Source organism: Frieseomelitta varia, unplaced genomic scaffold (assembly GCF_011392965.1).
Source record: "Frieseomelitta varia isolate USP_RPSP 00005682 unplaced genomic scaffold, Fvar_1.2 scaffold_228, whole genome shotgun sequence".
Classification (NCBI taxonomy): domain Eukaryota; kingdom Metazoa; phylum Arthropoda; class Insecta; order Hymenoptera; family Apidae; genus Frieseomelitta; species Frieseomelitta varia.
Window position 1 is genome coordinate 863,084 of NW_025109955.1, and position 15,759 is coordinate 878,842.

General features: G+C 40.6%; 1 protein-coding gene and 1 long non-coding RNA gene across 3 annotated transcripts in view; both read right to left on the reverse strand.

Moving 5' to 3' along the window:
• The window catches only part of LOC122527605 (protein O-mannosyl-transferase TMTC1-like), a 348,996-nt gene extending 339,426 nt beyond the window's left edge, over positions 1–9,570 (reverse strand). For both annotated transcript variants that reach the window (XR_006306375.1, XM_043651935.1), the window contains exon 1: positions 8,096–9,570. Coding sequence is in view for 1 of the 2 variants with exons in the window: in XM_043651935.1 (XP_043507870.1) it covers positions 8,096–8,409 (314 nt within the window). In the remaining variant the exon portion in view is untranslated. The remainder of the gene's footprint in view (positions 1–8,095) is intronic.
• Positions 9,571–11,058: 1,488 nt separating this feature from the next.
• The window catches only part of LOC122527607, a 36,610-nt gene continuing 31,909 nt past the window's right edge, over positions 11,059–15,759 (reverse strand). Inside the window, exon 3 of the long non-coding RNA XR_006306377.1 lies at positions 11,059–11,095. This is a non-coding gene — a long non-coding RNA (uncharacterized LOC122527607). The remainder of the gene's footprint in view (positions 11,096–15,759) is intronic.

The window sequence follows — 15,759 nt, forward strand, 5'->3', positions numbered from 1 at the left end:
TTTTACACGTTCGTGCACGTTGTTGTACGATATCGTTGGATTATGAATACTCGAAACTAGGTCGCTGATTTTTCTTCGAAGCAGTCGCACAAATATTGCTCGTGTTCTACGTAATAGTATTCGAAATAAAAATTACAGCCGACGAGAGAAATGAGAAGCTGCAGCGACCGTGGAGGAAGTATTTTCCAATGCAGCGTACCGTACTGTCGTTAGATTCTGCATTTCACATTCGTAATATCGAATTTTTATAGTTATACGAGGGTACCTACTACCGAATGATACGAACTTTTTAATTTAATCTGGTACGTGAATTTGATTCAATTTGATGCACAGGTGTTGCAACAATGACGTACAACACACGTTCGATAAAATGTTGAACGGTGATATCGAGTTTAATTCGAACATATATACAGGGTGTTTCGTAATTTGTGGGACCCATTTCGGGAGCTGATTGTACGCCTAAAAATAATGAAAAAAAGTCATATAAATAATAAATATATGTCCTATCTGTCTTCGTCTGTCTTTATGCGAGGTTTAACAATGAGCATCGTCAGTTGAAAAAAATAAATTAATTTCAAATAAACTAATTTGCGAATCTTCAATTTTCCAATCTATCGTTCCAGTTCTGTTAAAACTAAAAAATAAATCTGAATGAAACATCTTTCTAGAGTTTCTTTTCATCTCGTTAAGTTATTTGGATATCGTTGAAAAATTTATTTTAAATAAAAACTTGGAAATATTGGAAATTTCATAAAGTAAGTTATTTTTTAAATAAAGATCGTCTAGTTCCAAAGAGAATTGCATCCTTCCGAAAAGACTCAAAACTGCATAAAATTGTCAAGATGATTTAATAACTCTCAATTTCCTAATATTAGAGGAATTTCAGGTCAAATAAATGTTTGGAAAAATATATTACGAAATAAGATCAATTATTTATTATTGGTCAATTATTGATTCTAACAATGCTCTACGTCTTTTTATCGCCGGTAACTAAATAAAAGATCATATCGGGAACCAATAACCTCAACAGCAAGTTGCCAACCACCACCGTTCGATTGTATCTTCGTTTTTCGTTTCTTATCAGAGGATCGGAAACAACTTCCCGTTCGTTTCTACTTACAAACGCGATAATCCACCGTACACTCGAAACCAGGAAACTTTTCACTGTTACGAACGCGAACCCCTTTGTTATTTAACCCTATTGTTTGTCGCGGCGATGGTTCGTGCGTTTATTTCAAATTCAAGAATTTGCCAGAGCTTCAGCAAATTTCTAAGAGAAATATATCCTGTAATCAATGCTTGGAAATTTTATATATTTTGTCACACGTTCTGCGAATTTTAATAGCTGGAAATGGCCGAAAACGATACTTGGAAACGCATAATTTATCGACATGATATAGGTATTTATAATATAAGAAATTACTGATTATTGGAATGTCGATCGAAGAAAAGTTTGGGAATGATCTGTTCAAGAATGGCACTGTTCCTACATTAATTAAAAAAATTGTGCAAAATTTCAAAATCGATATATCACATGCTAAATGATAAATCTTCTAACTTAAACTGTTCTATAGTGTTGTGTTAGTGTTCCCTCTCTTTTGTGTTATATACTATACGATACATTTATTTAAAAAATTATCGAAAACCTTCAGCAGTTTGATCTTCGGGCTTTCATTTCAAATAGCACGATAAAAGTTTCTAAATTTCCTATTAACCATGAATATTCGCGTAGCTTCTCCATTTTATTAACAGAACAGGGACATTTAGAAACAAAACTACCAATAATAATAAATCTTCCAGCTGTTTTAATTAAAATTCGCCATGACGCTCAAATATTTTTATACTAAAAAAAACTTTTTAGTATCGATTCTCACGAATACGAGGCGTCGATCAAAAAAAAACTCATTGTTTTCAATTTATTTTTACACGAGGAAATTGCCCCACACTCTGTCGGGTTCGTGTTGTTATAAAATGATATATATCGTGACAGGCTATATACGCACGCCGTAACGTAAATAAACTTTAAATTATCGAATGAGATAACGGTAAACAAGAAATAAAAATCACAGACGATATTGTTCTATGAAACTTATATGACTTTGTCTTTTCTGTTTATATCCTGTTATAATGCGTTTTATATGTGCTTTACGAATTCTGATGTTCAATGCAAGCAGTACTGTTACATTATCATCATCGTGTCAGACCACCGTAGCTATAGAAAAATTATTTTGTGAAAAAGAATTACTTTAATTATTTTTTATTTATTTTATTTTCATTGATTCTATTAAAGTAGCTCTGCTTTGATCCTTCCGTTATCAAAGGCTATTATAGAGAAACCACTTGCAAATCCATCTCTACGCGCAAACCGCACACGAACAGTGTCAGCAAGTCAATCGGGTGTTAAAATATTTCACTGCTTCATAAATTAACTAGAGCAAGGAATACGGCGTCGTTTCCTTTCGACAGTGTTTTAATCGGGTCGTAAAATTTTCAATTACGCAGAGAAAAAAATGCGCTGCTGTATAATTTCTACCGTTTTAATCACAGCGAAAGGATTTCTTAAATGCAATTATGAAACCTAGTGGAAAACTGTATTATTAAAAATGTCTACCACTTGTCAAAACTTATGTCACATTCTTTTTCAGATTGAAATTTGTAGCGTTAACGAACGTCTACTGAGGTGAGAATGAAAAGTGCATTAAAAAGCGCGGTTTATCTCGTGAAAGAAACTCAAACAACCACGTAAGTAATCACGTGTATATTTAGTAGATCAGAAGTGTAAATAGTTTGGAAAGTTAACTCGACCACATGATAGCACTATGCCGGATTGCTTTGCCCCAAGAGTCACGTTATTTTATACCTCAAAAACATACCTACTCGTGGTAATTCCTCGACAACTCGGGCGAAACTATTCGGCGCTCACGGGCCGCGCGGAGAAGTCAATTCGACGAACGATCGCGATGCGAAATGAAGTTGGAATAGTTCGTTTCACACGCGGCCGAATCGATTCTGGCGAATCGCGTGTTATCGAGCCGCGGAATTTCCGGCAGCGAGATGCTTCCGTTTCGTCGGTCAGAAATCCGCGAATGATGGCCTACGTTTCGTGTTCGAAACGCGTGTGCCGTAATCGTGGAAACACTCGCGGCCCTGATGCGGCCAGTTGATGGCCGCTTCAAGAGAGAAAACGTTCGCCGAAAATCCCTGAGAAACTTCGCCATGAGAGTTCGGCGAGAGCGTGAAAGGCAGCGAGTCAACCGGCTTACGCTCGGAATTTTCCGGATCGTCGACACGGGTTTTCATTTCTACGCGCAACACGGGCTTCTGAAAAGCGAGATACACTCTGCGCGTCGTCGCAAAGTTCCCTGGACAATAAAGAGATCAAAGGTCGGAGGAAAAGACACCGAATGGAAACGTATATCGGTATGGCGACGACGTGCAAGTATGTACGAGCGTAAGCGTGGCAGCTGCACGCTGAACCAGCCCCGAATTGTTCGAAATCTTTGACCCGTATGCGTACAGCCGTGAGCAAAGCAGTGAAAGAGTGTAATCGGCACCCGGGAGTCTTGTGACGTCTGAAAGCAGTAATTATAAACATATGCCAGACTCTTTTTCCGGCTACTGGCGTTTTCTGGACGGGCGTTCCAGTTGCCGCGTCAATAAGCTCGTCCCTTTCAAACGCGGAAGATTCATCAGCGGTCCAGTTCTTACCGAGAGAATTCTCGTAGATGAGTTTTAAGGGTATCTAATTTCTGTGCACTTTGTTTTATGTATTTCAATCGAAGTTGGTGTGGAATTTTGAATCTTGATCATTGAGGACGTAATGTCGTGCTAAAGTAATGAACTACAAGATGTGTAATTCCACTACAAGATGTGGTGCTAGAAGATTTATCCCTTGTTACAAGGAAATACCGTTCACTGAAGGAAAAGATTGATCACGTTCTTTTCACAAACCATTCAGAATATGTTCGAAACATCCTATGACGTTATTAAAATCGCTGTATCAACTGTAACTAAGAGGAATCAACTTGCAAGAACTGTCGCTGAAATCAACGATCCTTGCGAGAATTCGCCTCGAACTCGAGCATTTGCTATTCACACGGCAGACAAACATCGACGCGTATCAAACCGAGCGATCGAAAGCGGAACAACCGTAAAAACCATTGCCCGTGACTCGCAGTCGCAGAAACTCGCATTGTGCCGCGGAAAACAACGAAAACTTTCCAGCTATCTTCACCCTTGCATTTAACACACCAGCGTCTGAAATGCTCGTAACAAAACAAGAAGTTCGCTAAATCGACACGTTCGAAAAAAAGAGGAAAAGTAAAAAAGGACGATCACGAAGAGAGATGATTAGAAGGCAATTGATTCTCTGCTGCAAGGATTGTTTTGGAAAATATCGTACTTGCATTCCCATACATATTACGTTCAATTATTACTAAAAAAAGGTTTTACAACGTGATACACATTATTCACAAAAAATTTATCGGTGATTTATCGGTGTAGCGATCAGATTGAGAAAGCACTCCTTCGTCAAACGAAATCTCACCAAAAAAAAAAAAAAAAAAAAAGAGAGAAAAGACGAAGAAAGGAAAAGAAAAGAGAAAGCGATCGCAGAAATGAGAACGATTAGATTAAGACGCTTGTGCAAACTGGCTGGGAAACGAGGCGAACGCCCGATCGTTAATATCCCGTAATCTTAAGACGAACCCGTCACTGCCACGACGCGCGTCTCCAGTCTTCCCCGTTTTAGAGCCACCAGAATTATGGATGCGTTCCACTTCCGGCAACGCACGGAACACGGAAGCGCGATGTACGCTCTCCTCCCCCGTCCGTTACGCCCCCCGCTTCGTTCCACCCGTTTTCCATCCGTGGAACATCAGCCTCCCCCCCTACCCCCCCCCCCAACCCCTCGGCACGCGTTCATCGCTGTAGTGCAGCGGCGAGAATGTACGAGGAGGCTGGCCGTCTCTCCTCGTCGAAGTTGGCAACAGCATCTGGAGCGTTAAGGCGAATGAGCGATGTGCCGGTGTCTTGCGGTATGATGGATCGCCCAATACCCAGCCAATATGCAGTATTGCGCGCGGAGTGTGGCAAACTGGTATCCATGCATCAAATCGGCGTTAGACGGAAGCCGAAGCGGTCTGCTCGCGTTTACAGGATACAGTGTAACGCGCCGATGTGTCCAGCCAGCTTCTCGTGGTCGGGTTCTTGTCACCCATTCCGTGACCATGCTGCCGCCGCAACGCCGGCTATACTGCACCGGCCATACGGCGTTCTCGGCCATACGCTCCGCTATACCGGACACGCGTTCGCAATTTTCCGTTCGCCGTTCGGGACCGGTCGAATCGATATACGGACATATATATATACCGGACTCCGGAGAAATTGCACGATGCTACAGGATGTCGCCATCTATTTAGCGACGATACCTGTACCTCGTATCTTTACGGGGTGGCTTTTCACGTGATTTCTTTTCTTTTTGCTTTTTTTTTGTTGGAGCGAGTAAGGAAATATAGAATGGTGTATAGTATAATATAAAGTATGTATATAAGTATCAAAAGAAAATATATATATATATATATATATATATATATATATATATATCAAAAGAATGAAGAGAATATATATCAAAAGAGAAATCTTTCCGTTCCTTTGAAAAAAAAAATGATTGTATCCTTAATTCTATTGAAATATAAATTACTCGCGAAGATTTGGAAGCAAAGGAAATATCCTGTTGTGGATCGAATCTTTGATCCTGTAGGTATCGCCAAGTAAAAGATCAATTGAAAAAGAAAGCTGAAAATGTGCTATTTACAGTTACCCAATTATTTATGAATCTATATTTACGAAAAACTGAATCCACTCTTAAGATAAAAATACTCTGATATCGAATAACTGGAATAATTTGGTGGCTACGAATGACAATGGACATGATTAATGACAAAAGACTGAAAAATAATTGCGTTCTTTCCATGATCGTTGAATGAGTAAATACTTGGTAGAAATGGAATACGTCCGCGGTAATGGTTCTCACCGCCACATATTTTGCGAGCTACGGACTGTAAATGTCTAGACAAAAGACCCTCCAACAATGCAGCACATATTCCTCCGTCCTTAACCTACAAACTTTCATAAATAACTGGTGTACAACCTTCCTACGTAGTACGAGTATTCTCATTAACTCCTATCATTGATAAAGTCTCTTGCTCTTCCCAAACATCAACGAAACTTGGAAACTTTCGTATCTGATTAATCATTAATGTCGTTTTCCGAAGAAAACGTGACGGTATATTAGGTAGGAAATGTAAGAAATCCTGCGGAAATTCACTAAAATATTTTCCAAATTATAAAATTCTATTCTTCAGAAAATGTTCGAAGAAAAATCTTTCTCATTTTTTTGGTAGTTCATTACTTTTCAATACACCAAAACCAGAACTTTAAATGAGTCGTTCGGAAGCCAAATTGGTGAAAAACTATAGGACCGAAGAATATAGAAAAATGGCACGCTGTTTCAAAATTTTAAAATCTTCAAATTTACTGCTATTTGCAGTCTCGTCGTACTTCAAGGTGAATTTTAACTTCTGAGAGACTCAAATGAAAGATGGAAACTACGAAATGAAAACAACGATTGGCTTGTAGCAACTGTGATGAACGCGAAACTTTAGAATCATCGACTTCACGCGATCGCGCTTCATCCAGAGCTGGCAGGCAATAAAAACCGAGAAAAATGTGAAAAGGAAGGAAGAAGAAAGAAAAAGAAAGAAATTACAACAAAAGTTGCAACGTGTAATTATTCCATTCGCGATAAGCCAACGGCGGAACGAGCATGCTTATAGCGGTTTATTTCGAGACCGCGGCTTTAATTGTGAACCAAGCGAAGTGTCTACTAATTGTAGGAACGGCGTACAGCGAATTCGTTTTAATAATACCGGCGTTGATTGCCATGCTGCTCGCGAGCCACTTGCCGAGATTTTAATCGACCTCGCGTTTCCGATCTTGCGATTATTTCTTTTTTTTTTTTTTCTCTCCACTCCCTTCTTTTCTGATGGCTTTATTTTGCGAGGGTACGCTCCCGTTTCGAAAATAGTCGTAGGCGCAAGATTCGTCTCCAAGATAACGCGAGACAAATTGTCAAGGTGACAGGAATTATGTTACGAAAGATAGGATAAGAAACACTGACGTCTCTTTTGGAGAAACTGATAACGCTCGATAACTTGCCTCGGTGGACCAAAAGGAGATAGTGTGCTCGCGTTAACTTTAATTATGATAATTAGACGTGTTTGGATGCCGATAAGCATTTGGATACACGTTGTTAAAAAGGAAAAACACGCTCGGCGAGTTACACGCGTAACTGATCCTGTAAGATATAAGTCTCGAATTATTCTTAACACTAGAACTACTAATTGCAGATCTGAGAGTGAACTACGTATGTTGTGGAAAATGACAGTGAAAGGTAAAAAGAATGTTTCATGCAAAAGTTTATAAATATTTCCTATAGAAAAAAATAAAATATGAATTGGTTATTTTTACTTTAGCAGTTCTAGTATTAAGAACGGTTAATGACGCGTATTAGTGTCACACTATCAAATACGCAAATGTTCGTATTATTAATTTCTACCGTTTTTGTCGTAAAAGTGATCAATTTAAGAGGAATTAAAAAGAGAAAAATTTCACTACGTTTTGCAACTAACGAATGAAATCAATTAGTGACGAGTTCAATGACCTTCGACGCGATGAAGTTCAAGGTCGTTAAAGTAGAACAATTAAGTGAACATTTTAAAGATTTTACAATACTGCCATCTATTCGTTCTCGTCTTTGCAACGACTTTCGCATACGTAAAAGATCTCAATTGCAAACGTCAAGTAATTCGTGCGCGAGAATTCTAATAAATTTCAAAAATCTATACAGGCCATCGTATGACCTGTAGGGAATAATCTGAAATTTTTAATCTACCACGAAGACGAGGAAAACGGTCAGAAATAATAACACCGTGACAACGTACTGCGTGTGTAAATCACGTGAAAAAAATCGGAATCACGTGAACGTGAGCTTGGTAACAGTAAACCGCGAGGACAAAGAGCACTTTGGACTCACCGAAACGTCAACGTCGTCAAAGGCCTGTAGCTCTTATGGCTGTTGATGTCGTGCATAGGGGTGCCCCAGAAATCGTCCTTCAGGATGCTGGTCCACGGGTTTTGAGCGAGCACGTCCTTGTTCCTCACCACCGCGGGTATGTCGTCGTGCACGAAATCACCACCTAACGCGTTCAGGTAACAACCAACAGCGACCAAAGCGACCGTCGCGTAAATACACCATCCGGGCGGTTCGTTCCCCTCCGAGTCGTTGCACCCGCTACGACCGGCCCTCTTGCTGCTCTGGCAACAGCAACCGTTGTTTCGTCGTCTCATGATTCACCGAACGCGAACTACCACCGACGCGCGAAATGGGTTAAACGTTCTGCCGCGATCGTCGGGAATGATCACTCTCATGGAGGCCAGTTAAGCTCTTTCATACGCCGCTATCTACCGCGTTGATAGATCCTCGTGGTAGTAGAACGAGTCCACCGTTCACCGTCACACGACTCGATCGCCGATCGCATCTCAAGCACCTCGAAGACCGCGAACACGACATCGACCGGTTCTTTTTCTCGTAGTATTATCCGTGTAGAACCGGCGGAGTGAGGACATACGAAAATGTGACGAAAATGGCAAAGCTTCTCGTTACGAATCACAAATTACGTACGTTTGTCGCAACGATACGGTAACTCGTGGCTGTTTGCAATTAGACGAGTAATCGTTCTCTTTGAACGACCGCCACGCGATCGCAGAACGTTCGATGGAGACAGGATGATAGAGCGCAGGCGGTGTTTTATTTTTCCTATTTTTCTAGGAAAATCCAGCGAGCATCGGTGACGCGGGCGATACTACCTGCGCTGGCTCTCGTTGCACTCTTCCATTTACTTCAGCTATGCTAGCTTTGAGCATTCGTTGGCCTCGCGGTGAGCTTGATAAATGACTGCGGAGGTTCATTATTTATCGAGCCGGCACGTCCAATGTGTCCGCTTTAAAGAGAAACGGGTTTCGCGCGAGTTGATTGCTCTTCCACAGATAATAGTTCTCGCATGGTGGTCGAGATTGTCCCCGCGGGAGGGTGGTCGGTCGCGTTCTTCCTTTTACCACCACCCTTCTTCCCACCTGCACAGCTGTAACGATGTAACAGCTCGTTACGATCACGGGTATCGGGTTACCCGACGACGCGTCGTCGCGACGTACACGAACTGATTCGAACGATCGAAACACCGACCGATACGTGTTTCGCTCGAATCGCCGCGGTACACTACGCGCCCCTGCGCGAACAAAGAAATGAAAACGAGCTCGCCCTGTCGAAAAAATCGTGCACAACCCGTGGAAACGAAGTGTTCTAGCCACTGTGTTTCAGCCTGGTCGTTTTTGCGGATATTGACATTCAAGATCCTCCTTTGCGGTTCTTTGTAAGCGCACTTCCGCTTCTCGTTCCGTCTTCGCGCACTCCTTCTTCTCTCATGGACGAGCTGACGAGGCAAAAAGACGCGTTAACAGCCAACTCGTTCTCTCATCACGGGTAATTACGTATTCCACTTGACGCTTTCCTGAGGGATCCTTCTTTGGTCTCTCGGTTTCTTCGGCAACCACCGAACACCGCCGGGGAGATATCGACGCTCCGCGTTGACGAGTCGGCGAACAACGGGCGCTCTCCACCCTCTCCCGTTTCTTCCTTTTTAATTTCAGGCGCATCCGTTCCCACGGCCAGTCGACGACCCTGTCCTCTCTCCGCTCGGGAAACTCGCGAATCTCGCGAAATTATGGAAAACGAGCAGCGACATCGGTAACAGGCGGATACCAGCGCGCGGCAGAGAGAGAGAACGGCTGTATGACCCAGATATACGCCATCGTGGCCGAGCTACTTCTATTACCGCGACTTTCCTATGCATATAGATCTATACAAGCGGTGGTATCTGGCCGGAGGCGCGCACAGCACACCTCTCCAATTCCCCGCAGTGCCGCCCCTTTTTTCTTCTCCCTTTTTTTCCTTTCTTCCTTTCTTCCTTACTTCCTTACTTCCTTCCTTAGGTTTCACCCTTCGCGCCACAAGAATCTTCCTCCATTCGTACTTTTCTGCTTCCACGCTCCTTCCTGCCGCGACGCTTCACCCGAAAGTCGTCGAATCTCGGGCGTCTATGTCTATCCGCGTTACACCGGTCTGATCCGGTTTCCGTCGAACCCTCCCCTTAGTAGTACTCGAGGTTTATGCTCTCTGCCTTCGACAAATCTCTCTAATGTTTGAACGGCAGTCAACAAAGTATTATCATCACTTTTGCTATTTTTTTTTTTTTTTTTCTTTTTGCTTGAGCCACAATTTACGACTCGAGTCTGTTTACACGCCCCGGAGACAGCTGCGTAGTTACAACAGGTTGAGACACTCGAAGGAATACGTGTACAGTTCCTTGAACCTTGTCGAGATAAATACGAACGAGATTATAAAGTTCGTGGAAACGGATTGTTACGATGTCTGGCGAGGAAATACTTGTTGCAAGAGGATTTACAGATCGATACGCGATACGCGATGTAATGCTATCACGACGGCACCTCACGAGAGTGGAACCACCGGAACAGGAAACGCACTCCGCGCCATTACCGAACGAACCCCTATGCCGAGAACGAACCGATCGCGAACAACCGCGCGAGTGTCGCGTTCGAACGGATTGGCGAATTCGAGCGGGTCATCGCGACGACGATAAGCGCAAGACTAAAGGACGACGGCATCCGCCCGGTTATATACCCGGCGCACTCTGACCCGCAAAGCCGCGCCCGCGCACAAGCCACCCCGGGGCATTTCCCTCTTGCCTTCCACGCTGACTCTCTCCCTTTCCTCGAGGCCACCTTACGTCGCGTGCTCGCTCTCCTCGCGAACCTCGTGTTTGTTTACCTGCGTCTTTTTCCCAAAAATCTCTCACTTCGAAACCGAGATCTGCTCGCGTGGGTCAGAATCACTATGGGAGGAGTCGGGGATGACTGTTCTCGGTTCGAGTTGGATGACTTCTTCTGGTTCTTGCTTCTGGAAGATGTGAAAATTAGAAGGCAGTTAGGTAAGTTTGTAAAATATCAGCAAGTCGATGATCAGTGGTTTGGGAATTCTTTTCAAATGATCTCTGTGATCAATTTCAATCTCTCAACTTTGGAACGTGACGCGAGAATTTCGTGTCGAGAGGTTGAAATTCGTAAAGAATTCGCGAGATTTTTGATATTTCGGGAATAACTTCTTTTTTTTCTTCTTTTCGTGAGTAATCTTCTTAAGATAACTTATACCGAAATAACTAAATATTATTCGCGTAATTGCTAAATGCGTAGCGTCATGAAGAATATTTAAGGTGATTATAACGTTCGTTATATTGACAAAAACTAATTCCGCTTATTCTTTCATCACTCCATTTAAAGAAAACGATCTTTCCCTGGAATACTTTGAACAAATATAGATCATAAAATTACATTCTTTAGGAAGACTATTTAAGGAATTAAATTCTTCGAGATGGCTACTTAAATAATCACTCTACTAATAACATCAAAAGGAAGGACGTATATAAAATTCATTTTTCTTCCTTATTCCGTTCCTTGAATTGAATTAACAAACTGCTGTCGTGCTGTCTCTTAAATTTTTATATTTTGTCTAAAGATCTTCTTTGATACTGAGTGAGGTAAATGTTTTAGTTACCGTTTTAATTCTTTAACCGTGTCTTTCAGGTATCATTTGTCTGTCAGGTATCATTTATGCATATTACCTTATTGCGCCTTTTTCGCAGTAATCTGACACAGATATCTCCTCTAATTACTACTTGGGAACTTAAATTTCCCATTCCGTTTCTCGCGAATCTCTTCCCTACTTCATTTTTAAATTCTACTTTATTCACGCTTGATATTAATACCACTGGTTATATCTACTAATACAAGAATAATTTTTTCTTGTTCTTTTAATTTTAATCTGAATGAACTTTGTCATTTTTCGAGGACAAAAAGACATAAATAATAGCTCAAGATAAAACTTTTAAAATTAACTTTGATCGAACAATTCATTAGATAATACATCAAACGTATTTTCCAAATAAATTGAATCAACTGCTTGCTGAATATTACGTCGCAAATTATCGTCGCTATCATTTTCCAAAATTCTGCCAACATTTATAATTACACGACAAAAATAATTATCAAAATCGAAAATAAAATTCATTTATATGACTGTAAGGAATGTATACAACCTAATAAATTATTTCTCTTATTTCAATCACGCTTTTTCTTGATTTTACTCTAAAAATTCAAGATCATAGCATATCCGCAATTTGTATTTTATCTTAATAATTTTTCATTACGCGTGTGACTATTCTTCGTTATTATTTTTCTAAATGCAATCTACAGCTACGCAAAACATTGAGATCAAAAGCGAAATTGTTCCATTCGACGAGTTCTCGCAATTATTGAAATCAAAAACAGAACTGGCCATTTACCAGAGGTGAAAGAAGAGCCGGAGTACGTAATCGTTCTTCGTTATTGCCTGCCTAAATGCGCACACGGGGGAGGATTACGAGGGATCAAACGGAGGAGAGCGAATCGGTGGCACTCGAACCACCACCGAACGTAATGAGGATACGAGCTCGTTACGAAGACGATGATGCGATAAAGAGCTCGCCGTGGGATAGCATTGCAAAGTGTTACAATAGAGACACGTTTCATCGCGGTTATGAAACTTTCTCGTTTCCACGACATTCCTCGTCCATCGAACGGATTCTTTCGTGGAAAACTGCCTTCGAATGCCGTTCGAGTACGTACAAATGGTAAAAGTCGAATTACGATTACTATAAACGTTGGACGATCGTGGCCGTTATCGTGATCGACGCCGTAAAAACGATACTCGTTTGCCCGGGCGTAAAGAAGGAACGTGGAAAGTATCGAAGAAGAAAGAGCGCACCAACTTTACACACGTACACAGTTTACTTTACACATCCATTACGAATGTATTGGAACATTTATAGGAACTTTCTATGAATATATTGTGCGCACGTTATGTAAAACATTTTGATATTTTATCAATACTGTGGTCTGATTATATCGGTCAAGTTTGAAAGAAATCTAAAAAATATGTAGAAATTATAAAATATCTAATAAATCACAATACATTATGTCAATGAATCTCGATATTACCACCATCTTTAATGCTTAAAATCACTGTTCACGTCGTATACTAGATTTGTTACTAAGTATATATTTTTAAAAACACGATAATAATCTCTATATAAATTATCAAATTTGTTTTAAATTTATAATCATTAGCAGTCTCGTTAGAATATCAATGAAATTTCAAAGCGTTTTATATTACATGAAAGTTCTTCTATGGTAAGTGTCCGAATATTTTCGGATAAACAGGACAAATTCAGACGATTGGTCCACTTCAAATATCTTTGAAATTCTACAGAAAGAAAAAATTGTACTCATATTTTCAAAGATGTTCGGGGCGTAAGTTATACGATCGATGGTGTATACGTGCACACAGTATGAACTCACGAACAATATACCCGTGCCAGTTTTTCGACGCCGCACGACGCCTCACACCGTGGAAAAATAAGCTCCGATCGATCATGGAATTTCGGCCTGTCGAATCTACAACGCTTTATCATCGAAACGATTTGCCGAACCAAACATCAGCGTCGATCCGCGACGATATTGCTCGCGTCGACAGGCCAATCTTTTAATCTTGCGTACAAACGACGCGCGCGCCTCAACTAAATAACCGTGCGATTTCCCTAGTGAAAAATCGGTGAAAATTAATACAACGCTGCGAATTCCATTCTGTCGCAATCGAGACAATCATCATCCTCTTTTTGACGAACTGCCGACAGGGATTTTTCGAAATATCGAACGCGAAAGAAATCTCGAATGTTCGTTCATAACAAGTTAGTCTTGCTTCCTTACAAATTACCTAAAAATAGTTGTAACTGCATGTACTTTTTTTAAAAAAATTATGCAACAGAACGAAACCAAAGTTAAACTTGATGCCAATATTTATGTTCCACATGTTTACTTCTTCGAGCGTAAGTGTTAAATGGTGATAGTATAAAAGACAAATCCTAAATTAGCTTAGAAACCTAAACTTTAGATTTCGATATTTAACGATACAAACAAGATGTCTATTCAATATCTACTATTTTACGCAAAGAAAGCAAGGAGAATTCTGTCTGTGCAAAAAGACACGTGTTTCCATTTGAAAAATGAATATAATAATTCTGCATATTCAGCGTTCTTTGAAGCATTTATGCACTTGCACTGAGCGAAAAGCGAGCCACCCTTTGCATAATGCTAATTTCCGTTTAATGAAAAGAAAAACAGACGCTGATGCGTATGTTCGCACGATGGTCTCCTTGGCGAGTATTTAATAATGTATCGATGTTAACGATATGCCAAAGGGAATGAAAGATTTTCTAGCCAACGTGGAAAGGTGTCGTTATTACAAATGTAATTCCGGTGGTGACGTGGAAAAGGAAAGCAGAGACAGTAAGAAAAAGACGCGATAGCAATTTCAGGAAGGTTGGATCGTGGCGGCTGCCCATCTATGGCGCTGGGTGGTTTAAACTTTTCCCTCACGCAGAACGGAAGATCCGATTAGAAAGCAGATGGACAAGGAATTAGCATCGCAAGTAGTCGTCATTTCAAAAGCGTGATTACACAGACTCTGTAAAAGGATTACCAGCAGAAATCTGGATTTCTTTCGTTTTTCAGATCGAGGATCGAAACGAACTTGACTCGACTAAACTCGACTTGTGTTTACTTTCACTTCCATCTTAATTCCGTACGACGTGAAATAAATTTGCAGCTTCATCAGAAATTACTATCAACTTCCGGAAAGAATATCTACATACGTGTCTTCTAGGTTTCTAGATTGCTAACCAAGAGTATTTTCTAGATCTGTAATAAATGGAAAAGTGCCAAATACTAATTTTCATTGCACATAGTTGAATTGATAAAATTTTTATTTATTTGACAAATTTTTTTTTTAATTTCACTCTATTATTTATACCTATTTGCAAAATAATTACAAATAGTTATATTTAATAACATTTGACTTCCGTTTCATTAAACAGAATACAGAAACGTGAGTGATATATGTACACGATGTGTTATGGTTGTAGCAAGTATTTTGGATGTTTGCGTTTTAACCTTCTGACAGTATCAGCACAACAGTTTGTTGTTAGCCGGTTTGTGTGAGATTCTATTCAATCTTTGTCCTTGTTCGTGAGACATCTATTATTTCTTCCTGCATAGAGGGAATGTTTAATGATTTTCGATAGAAAAACGAAATTTAATTGAAACATAACTGACATTAGAGAATTAAAGGTCCATTCATCCCAAGACGAGTTCCTTTTCTAAAAAGCCGATGTTAAACAACACGAAGCAATGGCCATGCGAAACATCACGTATCAAGTCCGATCCCATGAACGATCACAGTGTTCGTACCAACAACAACGGGAATTCATCAAAACATTGTAACGGTGCGAGGTCCCCGTTGCCAGAGACAGCCTGGTCCACCACAATGGAGAACTTTATGGACAATCAAAGGTACAGAACATTCGGTCGGTCAGAAGAGAAACGACAAAAGAGAGAGAGAGAGAGAGAGAGAGAGAGGGAGAGAGAGAGAGAGAGCATATATTTAATTAATGTAGTCACGAGATAGACATT